The 20,797-nt window shown below is 42.1% G+C and overlaps 1 protein-coding gene across 7 annotated transcripts in view; it reads right to left on the bottom strand.

Annotated features, from left to right (window-relative positions):
- Positions 1-19,383, bottom strand: part of LOC116940242 (kelch-like protein 2) — a 53,301-nt gene extending 33,918 nt beyond the window's left edge. Inside the window, exons 1-7 of one of the 7 annotated variants that reach the window (XM_076065664.1) lie at positions 18,445-19,383; positions 13,970-14,546; positions 13,419-13,525; positions 12,286-12,407; positions 10,367-10,529; positions 2,991-3,100; positions 2,377-2,493 (exon numbers count right to left, since the gene is read on the bottom strand). In XM_076065664.1, coding sequence (XP_075921779.1) covers positions 2,377-2,493; positions 2,991-3,100; positions 10,367-10,529; positions 12,286-12,407; positions 13,419-13,525; positions 13,970-14,157 — 807 coding nt within the window. In that variant the 5' untranslated portion in view covers positions 14,158-14,546; positions 18,445-19,383. The other 6 variants (XM_032949748.2, XM_076065665.1, XM_032949743.2 and 3 more) reach the window with 6 other exon arrangements.
- Positions 19,384-20,797: the final 1,414 nt, after the last annotated feature.

The raw sequence follows: 20,797 nt of genomic DNA, 5'->3' as shown, positions 1-20,797 counted from the left end.
ATTGCTGGTGGGCAAACTGTTTATGGTATCATATAACCATGAAGTGTGCTCCATTGATGTTCAGATACGTGCTACAAAGAGTGAGCAAGCAAAGAGAAGAGTGAAATTTGAATCCAGAGGATGTTAAAGCCTTCTTGGGCTAGTTGCACTTAAACTTGCATATTATGTGTTCGCATCACTATTTGATGTTTGGATTTTAAATTGGCACATAGGGAAGTCAATCATGGGGGACTTCAGAATTACCCCCATTGCTCTGTAGGTATGTTGAACTTCTTTCGCACCGTATATAGCCAACTATGCTATGGCAGTTAAGAGTGCAACTGGTCAACTGCAAGAATGTAAAATGAATTTTCTATTGTAATTTAAAAGCAAGACTTGCTGGGTAATGTAGTCAAATATGTCTGGATGGTAATCTACCAGTTCTGTAAATACTGAGCTTGGGGACATTGCTCCTCTGCTGCCATGACAAGTGCAGTGCTAGTCAACTTGCACCAAACCATTTCCTACAAAAAGTCAAATTGAAATTTGGGCCAGCAGACTGTGTTCATTAAGAAAAGCTGTTTGCAACCATTTCCTCATGAATTCCTTTGGCAGCATCAATAAATTGAAATTGGTTTTAAATTGTTACTGAATCACATGCAGTGGTTCTCATTTTAAGGCTTTCGAAACTAAATCCCCTCGGGTTTTCCAAATCTAACAATAAACAGGACTAGAGCAATCAATGTGCACTGATTTATTTCATATAGGAGAAATGAGACGTTAAAATATGGACTGGATTTGATTTACCATTCCTGGATTTGAAATCCACTAGTTTCATTAATATTTTTGTTAAATATTTTCTCCACATATCTCTTGCAAAGACGATATATCTTCATTATATGTTACCTGGTATAAATGAAGGAAGCTTACATATCGACCGATTTTCTTTCCTATCTCATCACTTATATTTTCAGTTGCTTGAAAACTTTTGCCCAATTGAGTTAAGAGAGTGTATCAGGTAAGGTGTCTCAATTTTAATTCTATGCACCCACTAAGGTAAAGGTTAACATTTGAACCAATCATCAGATAGGTGAAATGTGTAATGACCTAATATGGAAGGGAATCATACGGACTTATTCATTTGGAAAGGTGAACCAAGAGGCGATGCCAGAAATAGAGTTCAGAAGCCCCTGCTCTGCAAATATTGACGAGCTTCCTGGAAAAGAAAAAGTAAACCCATGAAACGTTGTGTTAGAAGTACGGTAAGTCCTCGCTTAATGCGTGTTCACACAGCACACAGTCACCATAAAGTGGTTCTTCCACCACGGAACACGTTTCGCACAACATAGAACACGCACCGTTATAATGCACAACGTGCACCGTTATAACTACTGTTTCTCAGCGGTTGACAAGGAACTAGTTTCTTGAGTTGCACATCTGAGCGTTAGGATACAGTATGCAGGATGATACAGTGAGGTGGCGGCGGTGTACCCTCAGATATTTGTCCTGCCATCTTACGGTGCGTGTGCGCGTACATCGCATCTCGTCAAACTTTAGCGTTACATTATTTATGGGGAAATTGTTTTCGCATGACGCGGCACTGTTTAGGAACCCATCTTCGGCGTTAAACGAGGACGTACTGTAGAGGAAATTGAAAATAAAAAAGCGGAGGTAAGCAAAAATTTGAAACAACCAGTGGGCAGGATTAATCAAACTTGTTAAGAATTGTGTATGAAGATAATATGACCTGGCCAAATTATTGTAAAATAATTTTTCACAAAGTACTTATTTCTATTCCAGGATATATACCTTTATGTAATCATGGGAGGTTTGTGATATTGTTTGTCACTATCTACAAAATAGATTCCTGGAATTGAGTTTTCTACCATTAGATAGGAAGCTGAATAATGTATTACACTCCAAGATTAGTGTTTTTTTTTACCATGGCCAATACCTATGTAAGTCAGCATTCAGTTTAAAAATGCATAGGAGCCAATGACCGATTTACAAATTAGAAGACACTTTTAGCAACACCCAAGACTGTCAGGGCATTGCCAGTCAATTGAAGATTGTGCCAGAATTGAACTTTTGGATTGGTCTTTGTACTCTATATCTTTATAACCTTGCTTTCATACCAAGCTGACAATCGTATATTAAAATAGTTTTTCACAAAAGCCAAGATAATGAGTGCTGGAGATATGCTCACCCACCGGGCTGACACAGATACATGCAAATTAAGTTGGGAAAATTTCTCAAACACTCACATCTGTACGTACCGAGTTGTAAGGATGCCGACTATCCTATTAAGTGTGATAAAGGTACGGCGCTACCGCGAAAGAACATAAACCCATTTTTTACGGCTCAAACGTAACAAGGCACAGGAATAATGGGGCTTACCTCCACCAGGTACTCGCGAGAGAGCAGAGGCAAACGCACATTCTCCAGGAGGCTAGCCATCAGCTCCTGTCGCTTCTCGCGGTTGTGGTTCACCCATGCCAGCACCGCTTCAAACACCTGCAAACCAATGCCAGGCACCAGCATCATCATAAGCTCCTAACGCAACAACCACTGATATCCCCTCCAACAGATCTCACCTGCACAATCTATATCAGAATCACCAATATAATAATTTCATTTATATCTCCAGAAAAAGGGCTTTTTATCAGGAGGGTTCTCGACTGGAATGATTGGTTAATTAATTTCAAAGGAGTACTTTAGAGGTGGGTGGGAGGAAATCGAAATATCCATAGAAATACCATGCATTTGAGGAAACAACACTCAAAGGTCAAAAGCAGAATGACAAACCCATCTGCTGTACTGCTATCTCCTGGCCAACTTGCAGCCAGCATACAGGGTAGTGTCAAAATTATATGTGATCCACCAACCCTTGCCTCTGAGCACTGGATTAATGATGGGAGACTCCAAAACATTCCAGCAATATAAACAATACCCACTCCTACCAAAAAACGCAAATATTACATGTAAATGTTTTATAACAGCAACAGTCGTACCTTTTCCTCTGAAGGGACCATCAGTCTGTCGCTGGCGATGAGGTCACAGACCTGCTCCACCGATAGTGAGAGGAACTCCTCTGCCTGCACCACGTCAGAGAAGTGCTGTTCTGTGGACACGCAAAGCGGGGTGAATGTTAGCAGCTCACATACCCAGAACACACATTGTCAGTGGCTCAATATACTGGTAGTGTGTGTTAACGTGTGCTGGTGTTTACATGGGTTGTGACATGGCCCAGCAGTTGTGCGTTCATCTCTTGTTCAAGAGGTTAGCGGTTTGAATCCGGCAAGATGCTCAGGTTAGAACTGCAGGTTTATTTACTCTAACAGATTCAGTCTGCTTCATAGTAGACGCTAAAGATCCTGCGATGAAAGAGTGGGCCATTGTGTACCGGCACCAAGGCCCAATTTGACTATTTACCTTCCGAATACTGAATTGGGATTACACATGGCAACACCGCTCCTTACTGCTAAACACAATGCCTCGTATATGTAAGTATGTATGTAGAACTTCTTTTGCACCGTACATAGCCAACAGTGCTAATCGGATGTGCGGGGAAGGACAACAAACTAAACAATCTAGATTTAAAAGTGCATAGCTCCAGTGGCTTCCAAATAACAGAAGGAAGATAGCCTTGCACTATAATAGCCTTGCAATACAATGGGATGAATGTCAAATGTGCTCATGATTAATTTGATCCCCAGAATGGCCATGAGCATACTCTGCCCCAAGTGTGCACTAATGAACATACGTGCCTGCGAGATCAAGAACCTCAATACATTGAGCTTCATTTGTGTTTTTAAATGATACACCCTGCTGATTTTGGATATTCCAACCGATGCATGTCTTTGTGGAAAAGTACAAAAAATGTAATAGTACGGTTTAGAGATGAGGTTAAGCTTTTGACAAAGTACAAGACTCAAGACTGGCTGTTTGTTATAATATAATTCCTCACACATAAAGAATGCTTTAGTTTTGCTGATCAGATTTGCATTAGCTCTAACAGTGAAGACCCCTGCCACGTTCAAAGCACACCACCTGGTCTACTGCAGCTGCACGTTCATCACACATCAAGGCTTTTTTGGTTTCTGTACAGCTGGGAAACATGTTTCTGTACGAGTGTATAGCCTAGTGTTCTTAGGTCTTAATGTGCACAGCACGCAGCAGGTGGGATGCCAATGCAGACACACCCAGTAGGTCCACTGGCAGTTGACACATATAGCAGGCATGTCACTTTTAGGCATGGCTATTTTAAACTTACGAAGCCATCAACTTATTAAGTCTTTTAAAAATCCACCTTTTCAAAGAGTAAACTTACGATGAATACTTGTTCCTCCCTCCACCAAAACCCATGACTACACTTTTAGAAGAGGGCAGTGTACAGTTTTGGTTGCCTGTGGCTGATATTGAATCTCTCCATGTGATGGCACTGTGATTGAACCAACATACACCAGTGTTCATAATAGAGGTTTTTTGGGTTAAATCGCGTAAATATGTCATTAAACCCACCACCACCCGACACAGCCAACTAATAAGGGTTGTCACGTAAACAGAACATGCCAATTCGTCACTAGTACAGCACACCCGTGTTTTGGAGAGCCAAGCGACAACATTTACAACGTTTCGCCAGTAATTAAAACTAGATCTTGACTTAAAGCTTTAATGACTGCAGGAATTCATATTCTTTGGGTCTTTCGGCAAAGCCACGTAGATAGAAAAATTATTTTAAAAATACAAATATCACGACGTTTCGATCGAAACACAAGCAATCGTCATCAGGTGAAAAAATATAGCGGGAGAGCTAAGAGCTGCTGAAGCAGGATGTTATATAGGTTTGAGATGGGTGTAGCCCAAGGGTAAGTAGGCGTGGCTTGAGATGGGTGTAGCCCAAGGGTAAGTAGGCAGGGCTAGAGATGGGTGTAGCCCAAGGGTAAGTGGGCAGGGCTAGAGATGGGTGTAGCGGCCAGGGGTCTCAAACTCGCGGCCCGCGGGCCAATTGCGGCCCGCGGAACGATATTTTGTGGCCCCCTACTTGACATCATTTATTTTTAATTTTATAGATATTTTTTTTTACCATAGCTCAGGCTAGTGACAGCTTCCGGTGTTTGTTGACGGTAAATGTTTTGGCGACATGAAGTTTATGTAAAAAAACATAAATTAGCCGCAGTGTTCAGAGCGTGTAAAAAAAGTAGCGGCTTATAGTCTGGAAATTACGGTAGTTTTTTTATTAACTTTTTTCTATCGTTATTAAATGTGTTTTTTCTTTTGTCAACCAGCCCCAGTCATGTCTTTCTCAAAACCTGCCTTGAAGAGAAAGGTTGGCGACGAGCACAGACAATTTCAGGAAAAGTGGGAGACGGAATATTTTTTTGTTGAGCACAGGGGCACTCCGACGTGTTTTATATGCACAGAGAAAGTTGCGGTGCACAAGGAATACAACATCAGACGTCATTACTTAACTAGACATACTGAGGAGTATGCAAAACACCAGGGAGATGAGAGAGAGGACCGGGTCGCCAATCTTAAAACATGTCTACTGAGGCAACAAGATTTTTTCAAGAAAGCAAGCAAAGAGAGTGATGCAGCAGTCGAAGCTAGCTACGTGGTGAGTGAGATGATTGCTAAGGCGGGAAAGCCATTGAAAGACGGCGAGTTCATCAAAAAGTGCATGTTACAGGCTGCAAGTATAGTCTGTCTGGAAAAGAAGGGTCAGTTTAGCAACATTAGCCTTTCAGCCAACACAGTGGCAGAGCGCATTTCTGACCTGTCAGGTAACATATACGATTAACTGCGTGAGAAAGCCAAACATTTCCGTGCATACTCAGTCACTCTTGATGAGAGCACAGACATCACTGACACTGCGCAGCTCGCAATGTATGTCCGTGGTGTTGACGACAATGTTGAAGTGACGGAAGAGTTGCTCACAGTGAAGCCAATGCATGGCCAGACCACCGCTCAGGAGATATTCCGCCAGCTGTGTGATGCCATTGTGGATGCCGGTTTACCATGGAAGAGGTTTGCTGGAATAACAACCGACGGAGCGCCATCAATGACAGGGAGGAGAAATGGACTGGTGGCACTTGTTCAAAGAAAACTGGAAGAGGAGGGTGTGGAGGAGGCCATTGCTCTGCACTGCATTATCCATCAGCAGGCCCTTTGCAGCAAATGCCTAAAGTTTGACAATGTGATGTCTGTCGTTGTGAAATGCATCAACCATATAAGATCCAGGGGCTTAAAGCACCGGCAGTTCCGTGCCTTTTTAGAGGAAATAGAGTCAGCATATGAGGATGTGCTCTACTTCACCGAGGTACGTTGGCTCAGCAGGGGAAACGTCTTGAAGAGGTTTTTTGAGTTAAGAGCAGAAGTGAAAGCCTTCATGGAGAAGTATGGGATGGCTGTTCCTGTGCTAAGTGATCCCAAATGGCTCATGGACTTAGCTTTTCTTGTTGACATCACACAGGAGCTGAATGTACTGAACAAGAAGTTACAAGGCCAGTGGCAGCTTGTCAGTGCTGCCTATGACAAAGTCAGAGCATTCTCCACAAAACTTGTGTTATGGAAAGCCCAGCTCTCTCAAGACAAACCTCTGCCATTTCACAGCATGCAAGGCACTCACGGACGCGGGCACACCATTCAGTGGTGAGAAGTATGCTGATGCCATTGTAAAGCTACAGGAGGAATTTGATCACAGGTTTGCAGGCTTTAAGACACACAGCCACTTTTCAAATTTTTGCTGACCCCTTCTCCTTCGATGTGCAAGATGCCCCTCCTGTGATTCAAATGGAGCTAATTGACCTGCAGTGCAATTCTGAACTCAAAGCCAAGTTCAGGGAGGTGAGTGCAACAGCAGACAAGCTTGGACAATTTTTGAGAGAATTGCCCCCCACCTTCCCTGAGCTTTCCAGGATGTTCAAGCGGACCATGTGCCTTTTTGGGAGCACATATCTGTGTGAAAAGCTCTTCTGCACCATGAACTTTAATAAGTCAAAGTACAGGTCCAAACTTACTGATGAGCATCTTCAAGCCATACTGAGGGTCTCAATTGCTTCCTCCCTCAAGCCAAATGTGGCTCAGCTGTGTAAGAAGAGGAAGCGCTGCCAGGTCCCTGGCAGCAAGGAGTAGGTAAGAGAAGCCTATGTTCTGAAGAACCGTTCATGTTCTGAACTGTTATTAATAAAGATTGAGAAGATTGGATCAAATTTTGATTTAAAGCTTTCGTGACTGCAGTAATTCATATTCTTAGTTTTTTCGGTAAAGTCACGTTGAAGAGAAACAACAAAATAATAAAATATATATATAAAATGTGTTGTTTCATATATTTTATTATTTTGTTGTTTCTCTTCAACGTGACTTTACCGAAAAAACTAAGAATATATAAGATTGGATCAGTTGTACTTTTTTTGGAATACTTGATGCGGCCCAGCCTCACCCAGACTCTACCTCCAGCGGCCCCCAGGTAAGTTGAGTTTGAGACCCCTGGTGTAGCCCAAGGGTAGGTAGGCGTGGCTTGAGATGGGTGTAGCCCAAGGGTAAGTGGGCGGGGCTAGAGATGGGTGTAGCCCAAGGGTAAGTGGGCGGGGCTAGAGATGGAATTTGCGTGTAAATGTAATATCGGAGAGCTGATATACCTCCACGACTACGAAGTAATAGAGGTGGCGGCCATTGTATTGTGAGAGATTAGCATGTCAATGTTAGAAAACCACCACAACGGTGACTGTGTTAATTAGACATTTAGCCTGTTACTGTAAGATTAGCATGTCAATGTAAGAAAACCGGGCGCAACCACCACATCGAGGAAAACAAAGCTGTGGAGGTGGCCATTGTATTGTCAATGTAAGAGAACCACCGCAAATACAGTTGTATTTGAGAGTATTTAATATTTCTTTGGTGTTCTTTTAGTCTCGTGCTGATCATTCATCCTGTTTGCCCAACATAGCATTTGTCACAAGTGCAATTAATCCAGTACACACCTTCTGTTGATAGCGTCGGTAATACATCTTTTGTACCAGATATTCATGTCTGTATTTTATGTACCATGCCAAATTTGAATCGGATGTTTTGTTTTTCCAAACATCTGGCTAGTTTATCAGTTACTCCCGCAATGTACGGTATTTTTATAGTTTTAATTTCTTGGGCAGTTTCGATGCTCGTGCTATTTGATTTGGTTTTGGCATTCAAAGCCCTGTTGATTTGTGCATCATTGTAATTGTTTAATGTTTAATTTCACTTCTCAGACTATCACCATCTGACACTTTGTTAGCCCAATGAATGAGTGTCTTGATAAGAGCAGATTTCTGTGCGGGGTGATAGTGTGACTGCATTCAGATAGGCATTAGTGTTCATTTTTTTTCAGTAAACGTGTGTTATTTTACCATTACGGCCCCGTCCGAGCAGAATACAGAATACACCAGTGTTACAGTTGATGCGTCTTACAAAGAATAATAACTGTAGACTTAATCGTGTCTTTACACGTTGTCTAAACAGGTTGTTTTATTGGGATGTGCAGTCACTACAAATAAACTAAGACTTCTCATCAAAGCACTGCACATGAGCACATGCTGTTTGGTGAATGTTTTAAGTAAAATTCCCACCTCAATTTTCACCACATTTTTTATCAACCCATTAATAGTAAGCCCGCACAGCATTGTTCAATAGAGAATGAATCATGTGCACTACAAGAATAAATGCTGAAATAACTGCACCCACCCATAACGTACAACTGCAGAATGCCCATAAAAAATAGACAATTCATGTAAGGTTCACTATGCCTGCTAATGGGACACAGCAAAAAAACATTCGGATGAATGTGCACATTTGTTATCAGTCAGCTTTCAAAAATACGAGATGATATGTTTTTGAAATGGCTTGGGACTGTTAATAGGGCTACGCAGACACTCAGGTGGTGCAAGGGTGTGAGAAATCAGCTCTTTCCTTCGGAAAGTAATTCCTTTATCCTTGGCAAAGAAGAGTGTAAAATCATGGCAGTCAAAGTGAGAGGCAGAGATATAGAAATAAAGACTTGTTTCTGGATCAGTCAACATGTTAACACGCTACTGTCATGCACAAAGCATAAATAATGAAACAGACCAATTAACAATGTTCATATTTGGAGGTAACAGCCACCAACGTCATTAGACCTTCACCTTCATAAAGAACAGAAGATGAACATAAGTGTTGCTTTCTTGAAATGTAGCCGAGACTGATGCCCTCCTTATTCAGCACAAAGAAATCTCGCATCACCAATCAATTCGGAAAAAAACAATATGGTAAGTGGCATCGCAAACTTTGGCAATGATGCCTATGTATAACTGTCATAGGATCTTGCTGTACTTTTGAAAATAGTCTGTATGTCATGACAAAGCATCTGAAATTCATTCATAATTTCCATAAACTCAAAAATGTCCTTCTGGCAATCCAGAAAAAAAATCCACAAGCTTCACTAAGATCTCACAGAACAGTGTGTTTGAAGCTAGCATGAGACACTTACCGACTGCTAATTTAACTTTATTCATCTGGGGTGTCTCCTCACCTATATGGCACATAATTTATACAACATTCCCAATAATTTTAGATTACAATATTCAACCCAGTTTATAATTTAAAAAATATAAAACATCTAAAATGATTGGCAGAGCTGATCTCTGATGGTAATGGCTAAAATTACACATTCTTCCATGGAATCAGCCTCTCTTTAACGAACCCACCTGCTGTTTTTCGACCATATAGTGCTCACCAGGTGGTGCCCGTTTCACTGGTCCTGGTGGGGACGATGAGCTGAGTCATCTGGACTGTGATTTGAATTCATAGCCATTTACAGGTGTTCTTTGATTTACGAAAGGGACACGTGGTTAAAAACAAACCACGCAGAACGACATTTGTGAATCGGAATGACTTTTCCCTTTATTTAAATACAAAAAAATGGTGATGTTTTTCGGACAGTCATTCGAACTCTAAAACATAAATAGATAACCTTTTTGGGGAACTCGCCAAAAGATCTGCATGTTGGAATGACTGGAAAGGTGATGTGGAGGCATTGCTGTTGCGCTGTAGGGATATCGTGACACTGTCGCGGATGGATGACGCAGCCTCATGGGTGGTTCTTGTTTGACCTCATGTTCAAGTGGAAATTCGTTTTTGCTAATTGAAAGGTGTCCATAATTTGTCAATTAGGTTTACGGGAAATTTCGTAAACCGAATGTTCATAAATCCAGGGATAGCTTTACATGGAAACCTGCTTCCCTTCCAAGCTCAGCCATCCAGACTGTTTTATTCACTGTATTTATCACACGCACACATGCGCCCATGTATACACACTCGATACAGGCGTGCACCTTTACACCATGCAATTAATGGAGAAAGTTAAAAGGCAACGGACCGGCATAGGTGTTGGCGTGCTGGAGGAGGTCGGAGCAGGCGTGTATGTCGGCAAATGTTCGGATGCCCAGGCAGTTGGACGGGTGCAGCTGTGACTGCAGGAATTCACAGCAAGCATCCCGGACCTCCGGCAGCTGGAGTAAGCTCGCTGCAGGCAGCAGAATCTGAAGCGGGCAAAGTGACAGCATTTGGTGAAAAATGATAAATCACCCTGATCGTCATCCAAATGCTGGGTGATGCCCTTACACAAGTTTGGTTTACAGATACCCAACTCTTCAGCTTGGCACAAAAGGCATCTGGCCTGAACAAGCAATCAAAAGCAATAATTATATAAGTGCTTGCAAGGAGGTATACACATTCAGCCACAATGACATAACACGTAATTTTGCACATAAATGGGCAAAGGGAACATATTTTGTAATTGTTCATGCGGCACATAAACTGAGAGTAGGGAATTTTTGTTTTTATTAAGAAAAATGAATAGGAGCAAGAGTGATGGCTATGAGTCATCCCAGCTTAAATGTAAACTTAATTCATCTAATTTTCATCGTAGAAAAGCTATACTTCACACTACATGTGGAAGAATGATGTTTTACTGAGAATTCGTATTTTTCATTGACCAGTGCGCTTAGTTACAAGTAACTGAAAATTATACTTTTTGATCTTCGATCAGATGGATACCCATTATTTTGCATGTTAAAATACAGTTAGCGCAATATTTAGGACTTTAAACAAGTTAAAATCCTCAAATTTATCTTTGCAGAGAAAAGTTTTTCCTTCTAGATTTGAAGCTTTCGTGACTGTAAGGATTCAAACTCTTTGGTTTTATTCGGTAAAGTTACGTAGATAAAATAAAATAAAATAATTAAATCACGACGTTTCGGAGGCAACACAAGCTTCCGTCTTCAGATGGAAAAGTCAACGCAGAATATGTGTCAGGAGCACAGTTCAGAGACAACCGGGATTATATACAGGTTAAGGGAGGGGGGAGGAGTCAGTAAGGGGGCGTGGGTGGGTGGGAGGGCTGGGTTAAGCAGCCTTTTGATAGGCTGCTGTGGGTAACAACCACTTCGCACTGCACGGGAGTGGGTAAAAAAACACCTTTTGTTATGCTGAGTGTGGGGTCAGGGAGATTTTGGAAGCGGGTGCAAAACGGCTGATGCTGCGTGGGGGGTCGGGGGGATTTTGAAAGCGGGTGCAAACGGCTGAAGCTGCGTGGGGGGGGGTCGGGGGGGGATTTTGAAAGCGGGTGTAAACAGCTGTTCAATTATAAGGTAGCTAAAATTTGAAATACAACCACTGAGAAAAGGAAATGGCTGTACAAAAAATTGAGAGGCAGCTAACGTTTGACTTGATTTATAACATCTTTCCAGTGATTGCTCAATTTGAAACCATCCTCTCGGTTGAAGTTGTGTGTGTTTGTAAATCTGGATGGCCTCGTGGACAAATCTCTGCAAACCTACCGCTTCCAAAATCTCCCAGACCCCACACTCAGCATAACAAAAGGTGTTTTTTTTACCCACTCCCGTGCAGTGCGAAGTGGTTGTTACCCGCAGCAGCCTATCAAAAGGCTGCTTAACCCAGACCTCCCACCCACCCACGCCCCCTTACTGACTCCTCCCCCCTCCCTTAACCTGTATATCATCCCGGTTGTCTCTGAACTGTGCTCCTGACACAGATATTCTGCGTTGACTTTTCCACCTGAAGACGGAAGCTTGTGTTGCCTCCGAAACGTCGTGATTTAATTATTTTATATTTTTTTTCTACGTGACGTTACCGAATAAAACCAAAGAGTATAAAAAACGTTTTTCATGAAGGCCCCTCTGTCAAAAAATTGTTATAAATAAAATCCACCAACCAAAGCTTAGGTGATACCAAAATGCAAGCTCAGTGGCTACAGGTCAGGTCATCAGTCCTCACCTGCACATTGTCTTCGGTCACCTGGATCTCCGCTGTGTACACGTAGTCAACGAGCAGGGCAAGCGCTCGGCCATCCACTTCTTTGATCTCCACTTTCTGCGCCTTGCTCTCCGCCATCTCGCCTGTACATCAAACATCGCTCGTTACAGGTCCTCAGCAGCGCTAATAAGTGCTTCTACAACATGTTATGTTGTCCTTAGATGTGACAATGAAAGCGTGACCCAGATATCCTCTGTGACTGGAATGTCTGCTCATTAATAGGAGACGTTAAAATAGGTTACCTCATTAATAGACAGCAATTATAGCCCAAATAAAATGTTATTTCGACTTGTAACTATTTATGCTGATTATTCAGAGGTAAAATCCACAGGTGATATGTCCATGTGCCCGGCATTGGCAAAATCCAAATGGCCTGCCAGTTCTATTGAACATCTTCAGAGCTACATTTAAAATAATCCCAATCGCAGAGACATGGATAGTGCCTAAGACATATAGTACTTCAATGGCAAATGCCATACATTGCACTAAAACTATTTATTTAAAATAATGCCTACTTATTCGGTCCAGTACAGCATGATTTAGTTTATTCAAGCCTCTGCCAAAATTCTTCTAATTACTTCAAGTGAGTTTCATATTTTCCATTCTATATGCAGTTTGATGTGGGATTTTCATGCGTCTGTAGTATTTTTGTAGTATTTCATTTACTGTTGGCAACCATTACCCAAAACAATTTAATCTATGTACTTATATCACACCTGTGTGCTTGGAACAGATAAGTAAAATTATTTTCAAATGTGTTATACAAACTATATGGGTTGATTTGAAGCTTTTGTGACTGCAGGAATTCATACTCTTTGGTTCTTTCGATAAAGTCACGTAGATAGGAAAAAAAAATAACCCAAGAGTAAAAACTATATGGGCTTTCACTCGGTAACAAAATACTCGTGAGATTACAACATTGCAATGGTCACAACGATGGCTAGCGATAAATTAGTCAAAGCACCGGACCAACCAACCAAACTGGCCTATGTGGAACGACTGTGTTAAATGTAGCAAATGTAATGTAATGAATGTGGTAAATCAACTGACCATTGATGCTAAATTGTGAAGGTGAATTCCCAGCGTCCTCTTACTTGTGAACATGGCATGAAAGTAAGGGCTGCATGAGGCCAGTGCCAGCTTGTGAGCAGCCACTTCTGTCCCATCAGCTACGAGGACGACATCGCATAGCACACCTTGCCTGTGTGACAAGTAGCAAGCCCATAGACATAAAACATGGAAATATACAATTTACAGGCATGCAAGTGAGGTGCCAATACTAATGTATGGTATAACTTCTCTGATTCAATTTGTTGTAGGGTGCTCAGAGTGGAATCCTAATATTTTGGTTAATATGCACAAATTATTCCTTTCCATATAGTGCACAAAAACACAGATAATAGGCTGAATTTGTAACCACTTTTGCATCACTTGTCTTATCCTTGCAAAGCCGTGAAGAAAATGATTAACACACGAATTATAGGACTTTGTGCGGATTGATTTGGGGTCATGAATAAATGGCAGATCTAATAAATAGGTACAGAGATAAGGCGTTTTTCACTGATTGGCATAACTTAAACTGCATTCACATAAACAAAGTATGTGCTTTTGGCATGAACAAATATATCCAAAGAGCATATCTTGCCTCCTCAAGCTGTTCATGATCTTGAAGGCCTTCCTCATGTGCGAGTTGCTTTGGTACATGGGCCAGCACGAATTCAGGCCCGTGCTGTTCCGCTCGTGCTCCGTCATGTCATCCTCAGTCTCCCCCAGCGAGCCGCGATCCATGGACATGATGCCCGGCGCCCGGGTCAAGGGGACATCCACGTCCATGAGGCTCCACGAGGATTGCTCAACGCATGGGTCGTGGGACCACGCAGCTCAGAGCCAACTCTATTTTCCCCACATGGATTATCTTAAAGAGGTTGTGGATAAACACAGCTTAGTCTTGGTAATGCCAAGTGAAAAATATGAGGGGATGCCTAATTTTTTATCTTCTTAGTATAATACAGCTATTTAAGAACGCGGTCTTTATTTTATCCTTTGAATACAGTCAAGTAGAGTTTTTGTTCTGCTTTTATTCTGAAACAGCTGCGTGCAATGAAACAAATACTTTTCTTACACAAGTCCTCTAATGCCTACTATCTGCTGTACATGAGACGATCTCCAAGTGGCATTACGAGTCTTCACCTGTTCCCCCACTTTGAGTTCATGGTCATATCCTAAAAAATGGAACACGACAAACGCAAGTCACACATTACTACTCACCAACTCAGACCATCACTTTCTAGGTAGTATTTCCAAAATGTTATAATCATTTTTAAATCAACAGATCCTTATTTGTGCATTAAGCGCCCAAAAACATGTAAGCACAATACATGATCTGGTTTAGACTGGAGAAATTGGTATATATAGGGAAGACAATTTTGATTCAATACAAGCAAACTTCAGACTTGTTTCAACATTTAGGGTCTGATCAAAAGGGTCGGCTTACTTCAATCAATGCTGGTAATGTACTCAGTTTATAGGCATGGTCCCTTTCTATAAGAAAACAGTTCTAGTTCGACACAAAATGATATAATACATAACACTAAAGAATAATTAAGCATCATTGAGGAGAATGTTAACATTAGTTCTTAGCTGCATGGCTGTTAACTAATTTTGACGTGAAACATACCACTACTGCACACTGCTCTTCACTTTGATCCTTACTGGACACACGTTTGCAGAACATAATGTGCTGTGGTAAAGCTCTGAAGCATCACTGAGTGGCTGTGAAATCAAACACAAAACGTCATGCAAAATGGCTCTGTGGCACGTGTTTAACAACTATCCTCATCAGGCCTTTCGTTTAAAAAAACCCCACCAAACTAGATTATTACAAGATCATGAAAAGTTGCATGGTATACAAAAAGAGTACATTTTATTAACCATACTTGTCCTTCTTCTGGGTTCTTTCGGTAAAGTCACGTAGAATGGATAAAACAATAAAAAATAATAACATAATAAAATTCTCACGACGTTTCGGCCACAACACAAGTAGCCTTCCTCAGGTGAAGAAACAGGACTGTCTTCCGCACAGTCCTGTCTTCCGGACAGTCCTGTTTCTTCACCTGATGAAGGCTACTCGTGTTGTGGCTGAAACGTCGTGAGAATTTTATTCTGTTATTATTATTTTTATTGTTTTATCTCCATTCTACGTGACTTGACCGAAAGAACCCAGAAGATGAATCCTTGCAGTCACGAAAGCTTTAAATCGAAATCATACTTGTCCTGTAAACCAGTGATTCCCAAGCCTTCTGAGCAAGTGGATCACTGCCAACCACCATACGGGGAAAAAAAACGTGTTTTGTGAACAAAAATCATATCTGCAACGGTTCTGCAGACCACTTCTCATGGCATTGCGTCACCTTTGGACTGCAGACCACAGGTTGGGAACCACTGCACTAAACAATGCAATCTATCAAACATGACGATTCCTGATCATTTTGAAATGAAATACACCAGTTCCAGAAATGTAATACAAACCAAAGCCAACTGTCATCCATAAATTGAAACATTACAAATTAACAGTTTTTGCTTGCCAATAGGGTATCATGTCTAGTTAAGAGTAATCTGTCACTAAATATTGCTAGACGTGGAACGCTCCAAATTTGGCCGTAAAGTTAGCACAGATTGATTTACTACTACATTGTCACAAGCTCTCTCAAAATCCATACGTATTAACACTGCGGTGTATTTCTAATTTTACAGGCCTGCATCCAACGGGACAAACGTTGTATTCAAGCCAAGTGACCCCTGTATCCAGAGCTAAGTGCTTCTGGGAACCTTGTGGCCAACGTAGTCATCAAGTGAATGTTCTCAACTCCAGTCAATGTACATTTTAAACGAGTTATCCAGCACATCAAGTCACAGAACTTCTCCACGAATGCAAACACTGCACTTCTAGGGCAGTACAACCAACGCTTTTGACATTGCCCCAGGAGGGACCTGTAACGTGCGAGGCGTGTGCCGAGTTAATTTTTTTCTCCTGCTCAACTATTTAGCTTCGCGTGAACTTTACTGTTGACATTTTGCGCTGGAAAATCACGGGGTAATTACTCCGCCGCGTCAGCATAGTTATTATCGGGTTTTTGCCACGTTTAAACTTTACAAAATGAAGGCGATCTCGTTCACTTTCATGCGTACACAATGGAGTCGACTATTTACCACGTTTACGAGGTTTATTGTTTTACAACATAACCTGCGCTTAGGTTAACCCTTAAGACACCAAGAAAATGCACTTAAAATTTGGATAGATTCGTACAAATAAAAGTACAATAAAGGTTCTGCTTTATGTACGTAAAATTATTTAGTTTAATCAATTTCTGCAGTTGACCGAAATATTTATTTCCCACTCAAGTTTGTGTGTTTTTTTAATTTTCAAAGTGCGCAAACACTTTTCACAATCACCCCCACAAGCAGCCAAATCTGTAGCCAAACTTTGATCCCTCATCACCTGAACGCCTCTCTCTCCATATCGTAGTAATTCTATTGAATGAGATCACTCAAATGTTCCACTGCTGTATGGTAACTGTGCCATTGTTATTAAACTGTTAGAATATTTTGATTTAAAGCTTTCGTGACTGCGGGGATTCATATTCTTGGTTCTTTCGGTAAAGTCACCACGTAGAAGGGAAACAATACAATAATAAAAAATATATAAAACAATACAATTCTCAATTCATTAGTCCCTGCCCAATGCTGGGCCGTGGTTTTATTACCTGTTCCATGTCACTTTCTATCCACTACTGGATTAGATCACTTTATACCCACTTCTGTATCATTCTCCACACAATTCTATATTCTTCAAGGTGTTATCTACCTGCTGCTGGGCAACACCATGTCCCATCCACAGCTGTAAAGCACCATTCTCTATACAATGCCATACCACTGGACTTAACTCCGTTGAATGAGATAACCATTCTCTTATGGAATACCACCGTTCACCCACAACTATCAACTAAGCAATAGCGATGCTGGATAAAGTTTCTCGACCCCCACTTAAAGTCTGTACATGCACAATTCTTTAAGCGGAGAACATCAACATTCGAATACCGTTCTTTATACACTACAGTGAAAGTAAAATTATATACACTGGTGAATAAGTAGCATTATACCCACTAATGGATAAGTAAAGTTCACTACCTAATGCAGTACTTTTACAGGATAAATACCAATGCAAACACTCCTAATAAAGAGTTTAAGAGTCGGCGGAAAGCCTGAGATCACAATATTGGATATTACATAATCAGAAATACTTTATACTGTATTACGATTCTCTAGCATTATATTCTTGGTTCTTTCGGTTCAGTATTATTGCCCAATAATTAATGGCAAGCACCATTCCTTAATCCACTGCTGGATGAAGTCCCTCTCTACTCACTTCTGCATAGATAACGTGGTTGTATAGCGCTGTACCACTGTGTTCACTTCTCCAGATGTAGCATTCCGTAAAGTTTGGCGGCAGGGACAATCCATATCCACATCTAGCTTCATCAACATGCCATGCGCGACTCTACCTACGTGACTTTACCCAATAGAACCAAAGAGTATCTACCCACTTCCCTTCACTTGTCCAATGGTCGAATGAGACAACACAAATGTCTCTATTTGCAGGCTGTCTGGAGGGGGGCAAGGGGGTTCCCGGCTTGATCACGCGTGCCTCTCCCTACTCTAAGCCATTCCCGTCACTGTTCTTTCACGGCGAGTGACAGCGACATGCTCTATCCCCTGCTGGCCGGAGAGGCCAGGCCAGGCCCCCGGCCACACATAAAACACCCCGCGGCGCGCACCTCGCCAAACCGCGCTCGCGTTTTGGCCGCTCGAACACCGAGGGCCTCGTCTTGTCTCACGTGGAGGAGGAGATGAGGAGGATGAGTGGAGAAGGAAGAGGAGGAAGAGAGGAGGAGGAGGAGACCCCACCCACCCGGAACGCGCGTCGGCCCAGAGAGAATGAGCGAGCGCTCACTTTGGTCTCGTCGCCTTCCTCCACCTCCACCCCACACCGCCGTCGCTGCCAACGCCGCCCGGACTTATTAAACATTGAGCAGAGAGGGGCGCTGGGGCTGGGCTCACCACCACCACCACGACGACTCCCAAGTGGCTGCTGCCGCCGCTGTTGTTATTGCTGCTGCTGCGGCTGCGGCGGCGGTTGAGTCCTCCGGACGGCCATCTTACCGAGGGACAAACGCGCCAGTCGTCTTTGTCTTCTTCTTTCTTCATACGGCCGCTGATGCGGAATGCAGAACGACAGCTGCAATGTCACAATTTGCAGGCGGACGACCGGCGTCAGGAGCAGCGGCAGTGGTTATCGCTGCGACGACGAGGACGGAGCCGGCGCCCGGCAGTGAGAGCGCACGGGCGAGGAGTCTCGTCCAGTTGTATGTCCAAAGCGGAAGGCATTCCCCTACAATTATGGCGCGCAGAGTTAAACGGAGGTTGTCGATTTCAATAAAACGTCGCTGAAACGGTCATCTTAGCAAGGGGCCGAGTATATCTCTCTCTCTCTACCCCACCCCCAAGGTATATTCGATTTTACTTTTGATATTTCACGAGACTGCGTTCCCATCGCGGTGTTCGGCAGGGTGGTCCAGATGTCTTGTGACTACCGTTTAATGATCTGAAACGTACTATATGTTTATTTATTTTTTAAAGCGAGGTTTATTTAAAACAAATGAATACGCGAAGGGGAAAAATAATGTGAGGGGGTTAACTAATTGGGAAGTCACAAGGCATCTGGACCACCCTGTACATTGAGTGTAAATGTTCCCCCCTTACCAACATGGCAACTAAGTTGCCCTGGCTACCACTGATAACTTATTGAGCGTCCACGTTAGCAAAGGACAACTTCCAGTCTACTTTATATTTTATCCATCTTTGCCTTCATTCGAGGTTTTGGTTCCTGATAAATGTTAATTAGAACTGTGAAAATGTGAAATCTAGATCGTTAATGGTAACTAATTAAAGTTTTTGGTTGTGTTTTACGTATAAGGAACCGCAGTGCTATCACAGACTACTCTGGAACATAACATTACGTTTCAATATCTGGCATCTGTCTGTTATGAGGCAGTATACAGTATATTTAAAATGGACCTTCAGTAGTATATTCTTGGTTCTTTCGGTAAAGTCACGTAGAAGAGAAACAATTAAATAATAAAAATATAAAACAATAAAATTATCACGACGTTTCGACTGCAACACAAGCAATCATCAGGTGTGAAAACCACAACATTTTCTTGCTGTGGTTTTCACACCTGATGATGATTGCTTGTGTTGCAGTTGAAATGTCATGAGAATGTTATTGTATATTTGTATTACTTTATTGTTTCCCTTCTACGTGATTTTACCGAAAGAACCAAGAATATGAATCCCTGCAGTCACGAAAGCTTTAAATAAAAATTCTTCAGTAGTGTGTTTCTATATTCTTAGCTCTTTCGGTAAAGTCACGTTGAAGGGAAACAATACAATAATAAAACATATATAAAACAATAGTTTTAAATATATTATTTTGTTTCCCTTCAACGTGACTTTACCGAAAGAGCTAAGAATATGAATTACTGCAGTCACGAAAGCTTTAAACCAAAATTTAGTGTGTTTCTATTATTTGTATTTCAATGTTACAGGAATGGCTATTGCTGGGCCTAACCCGACCGTAACGTCAGGAGTAGCTTCCCCCCATGTATTGAGAAACACATTAATCAATAACAACCGCCTGAGGAGGAAAACAATACATGGCAAGAGACGTTTCGGGCAACGGTCCTTTCTTCGTCGTCACTAAGGCCAGAAGAGGTGGCATCCACGCGTACTGAATGCGAACCTCCCTGTACGAATATGGCAGTGCGGTTACCATGGCGACCGCCGCTTGAGTCCCCGTAGCAACCGTATTCCTGGCGCCCATTGGGCAAAACCGTCGCGCTCAAGCCAATCGCAGTCGTCAACTCCGCGTTGCGTCACGCGGATCAACCAATCGCGACGGTTGGTGGTTGGGGGGGGCAATTCGATTTCAAGGCACGTGGCGAGCACGTGACCCACCCGGTTTTCGAGCGTCGACTGAAATGTAATGACGGAGTTAACATTACAGCTGGTACCGTATTACCCCTCATGTACAGAGTTAAGTTAAGATCGAATACATATTTATAATTAATCGTAGTATTATTTAAAATAGGGTGTATTTTCCCTCCCTTGCCCCCCCAAAAAAGCAGGCACTGTGTTGCGACGTTTCGATCTCAACACACAAGCGATCGTCTTTTTCCCTGAAGACGACCGCTCGTGTTGCGATCGAAACGTCGTAGTTTTCGGTTATTTTCTTTTAACCTATCTACGTGACTTTACCGAAAGACCCAAAAATGTGAATTCCTGCAGTCACGAAAGCTTTAAGTCAAGGGTGTTGCGTGTTAAGTTATTGGCGAAGTGAACGAATACAATTCTGAAA

Source organism: Petromyzon marinus, chromosome 8, assembly GCF_048934315.1.
Source record: "Petromyzon marinus isolate PM22_M1 ecotype Great Lakes invasive population chromosome 8, UKy_Petmar_22M1.pri1.0, whole genome shotgun sequence".
Classification (NCBI taxonomy): Eukaryota; Metazoa; Chordata; class Hyperoartia; order Petromyzontiformes; family Petromyzontidae; genus Petromyzon; species Petromyzon marinus.
The sequence above is the reverse complement of the archived record's forward strand: the minus strand, read 5'-3'. Positions and strand labels throughout refer to the sequence as shown.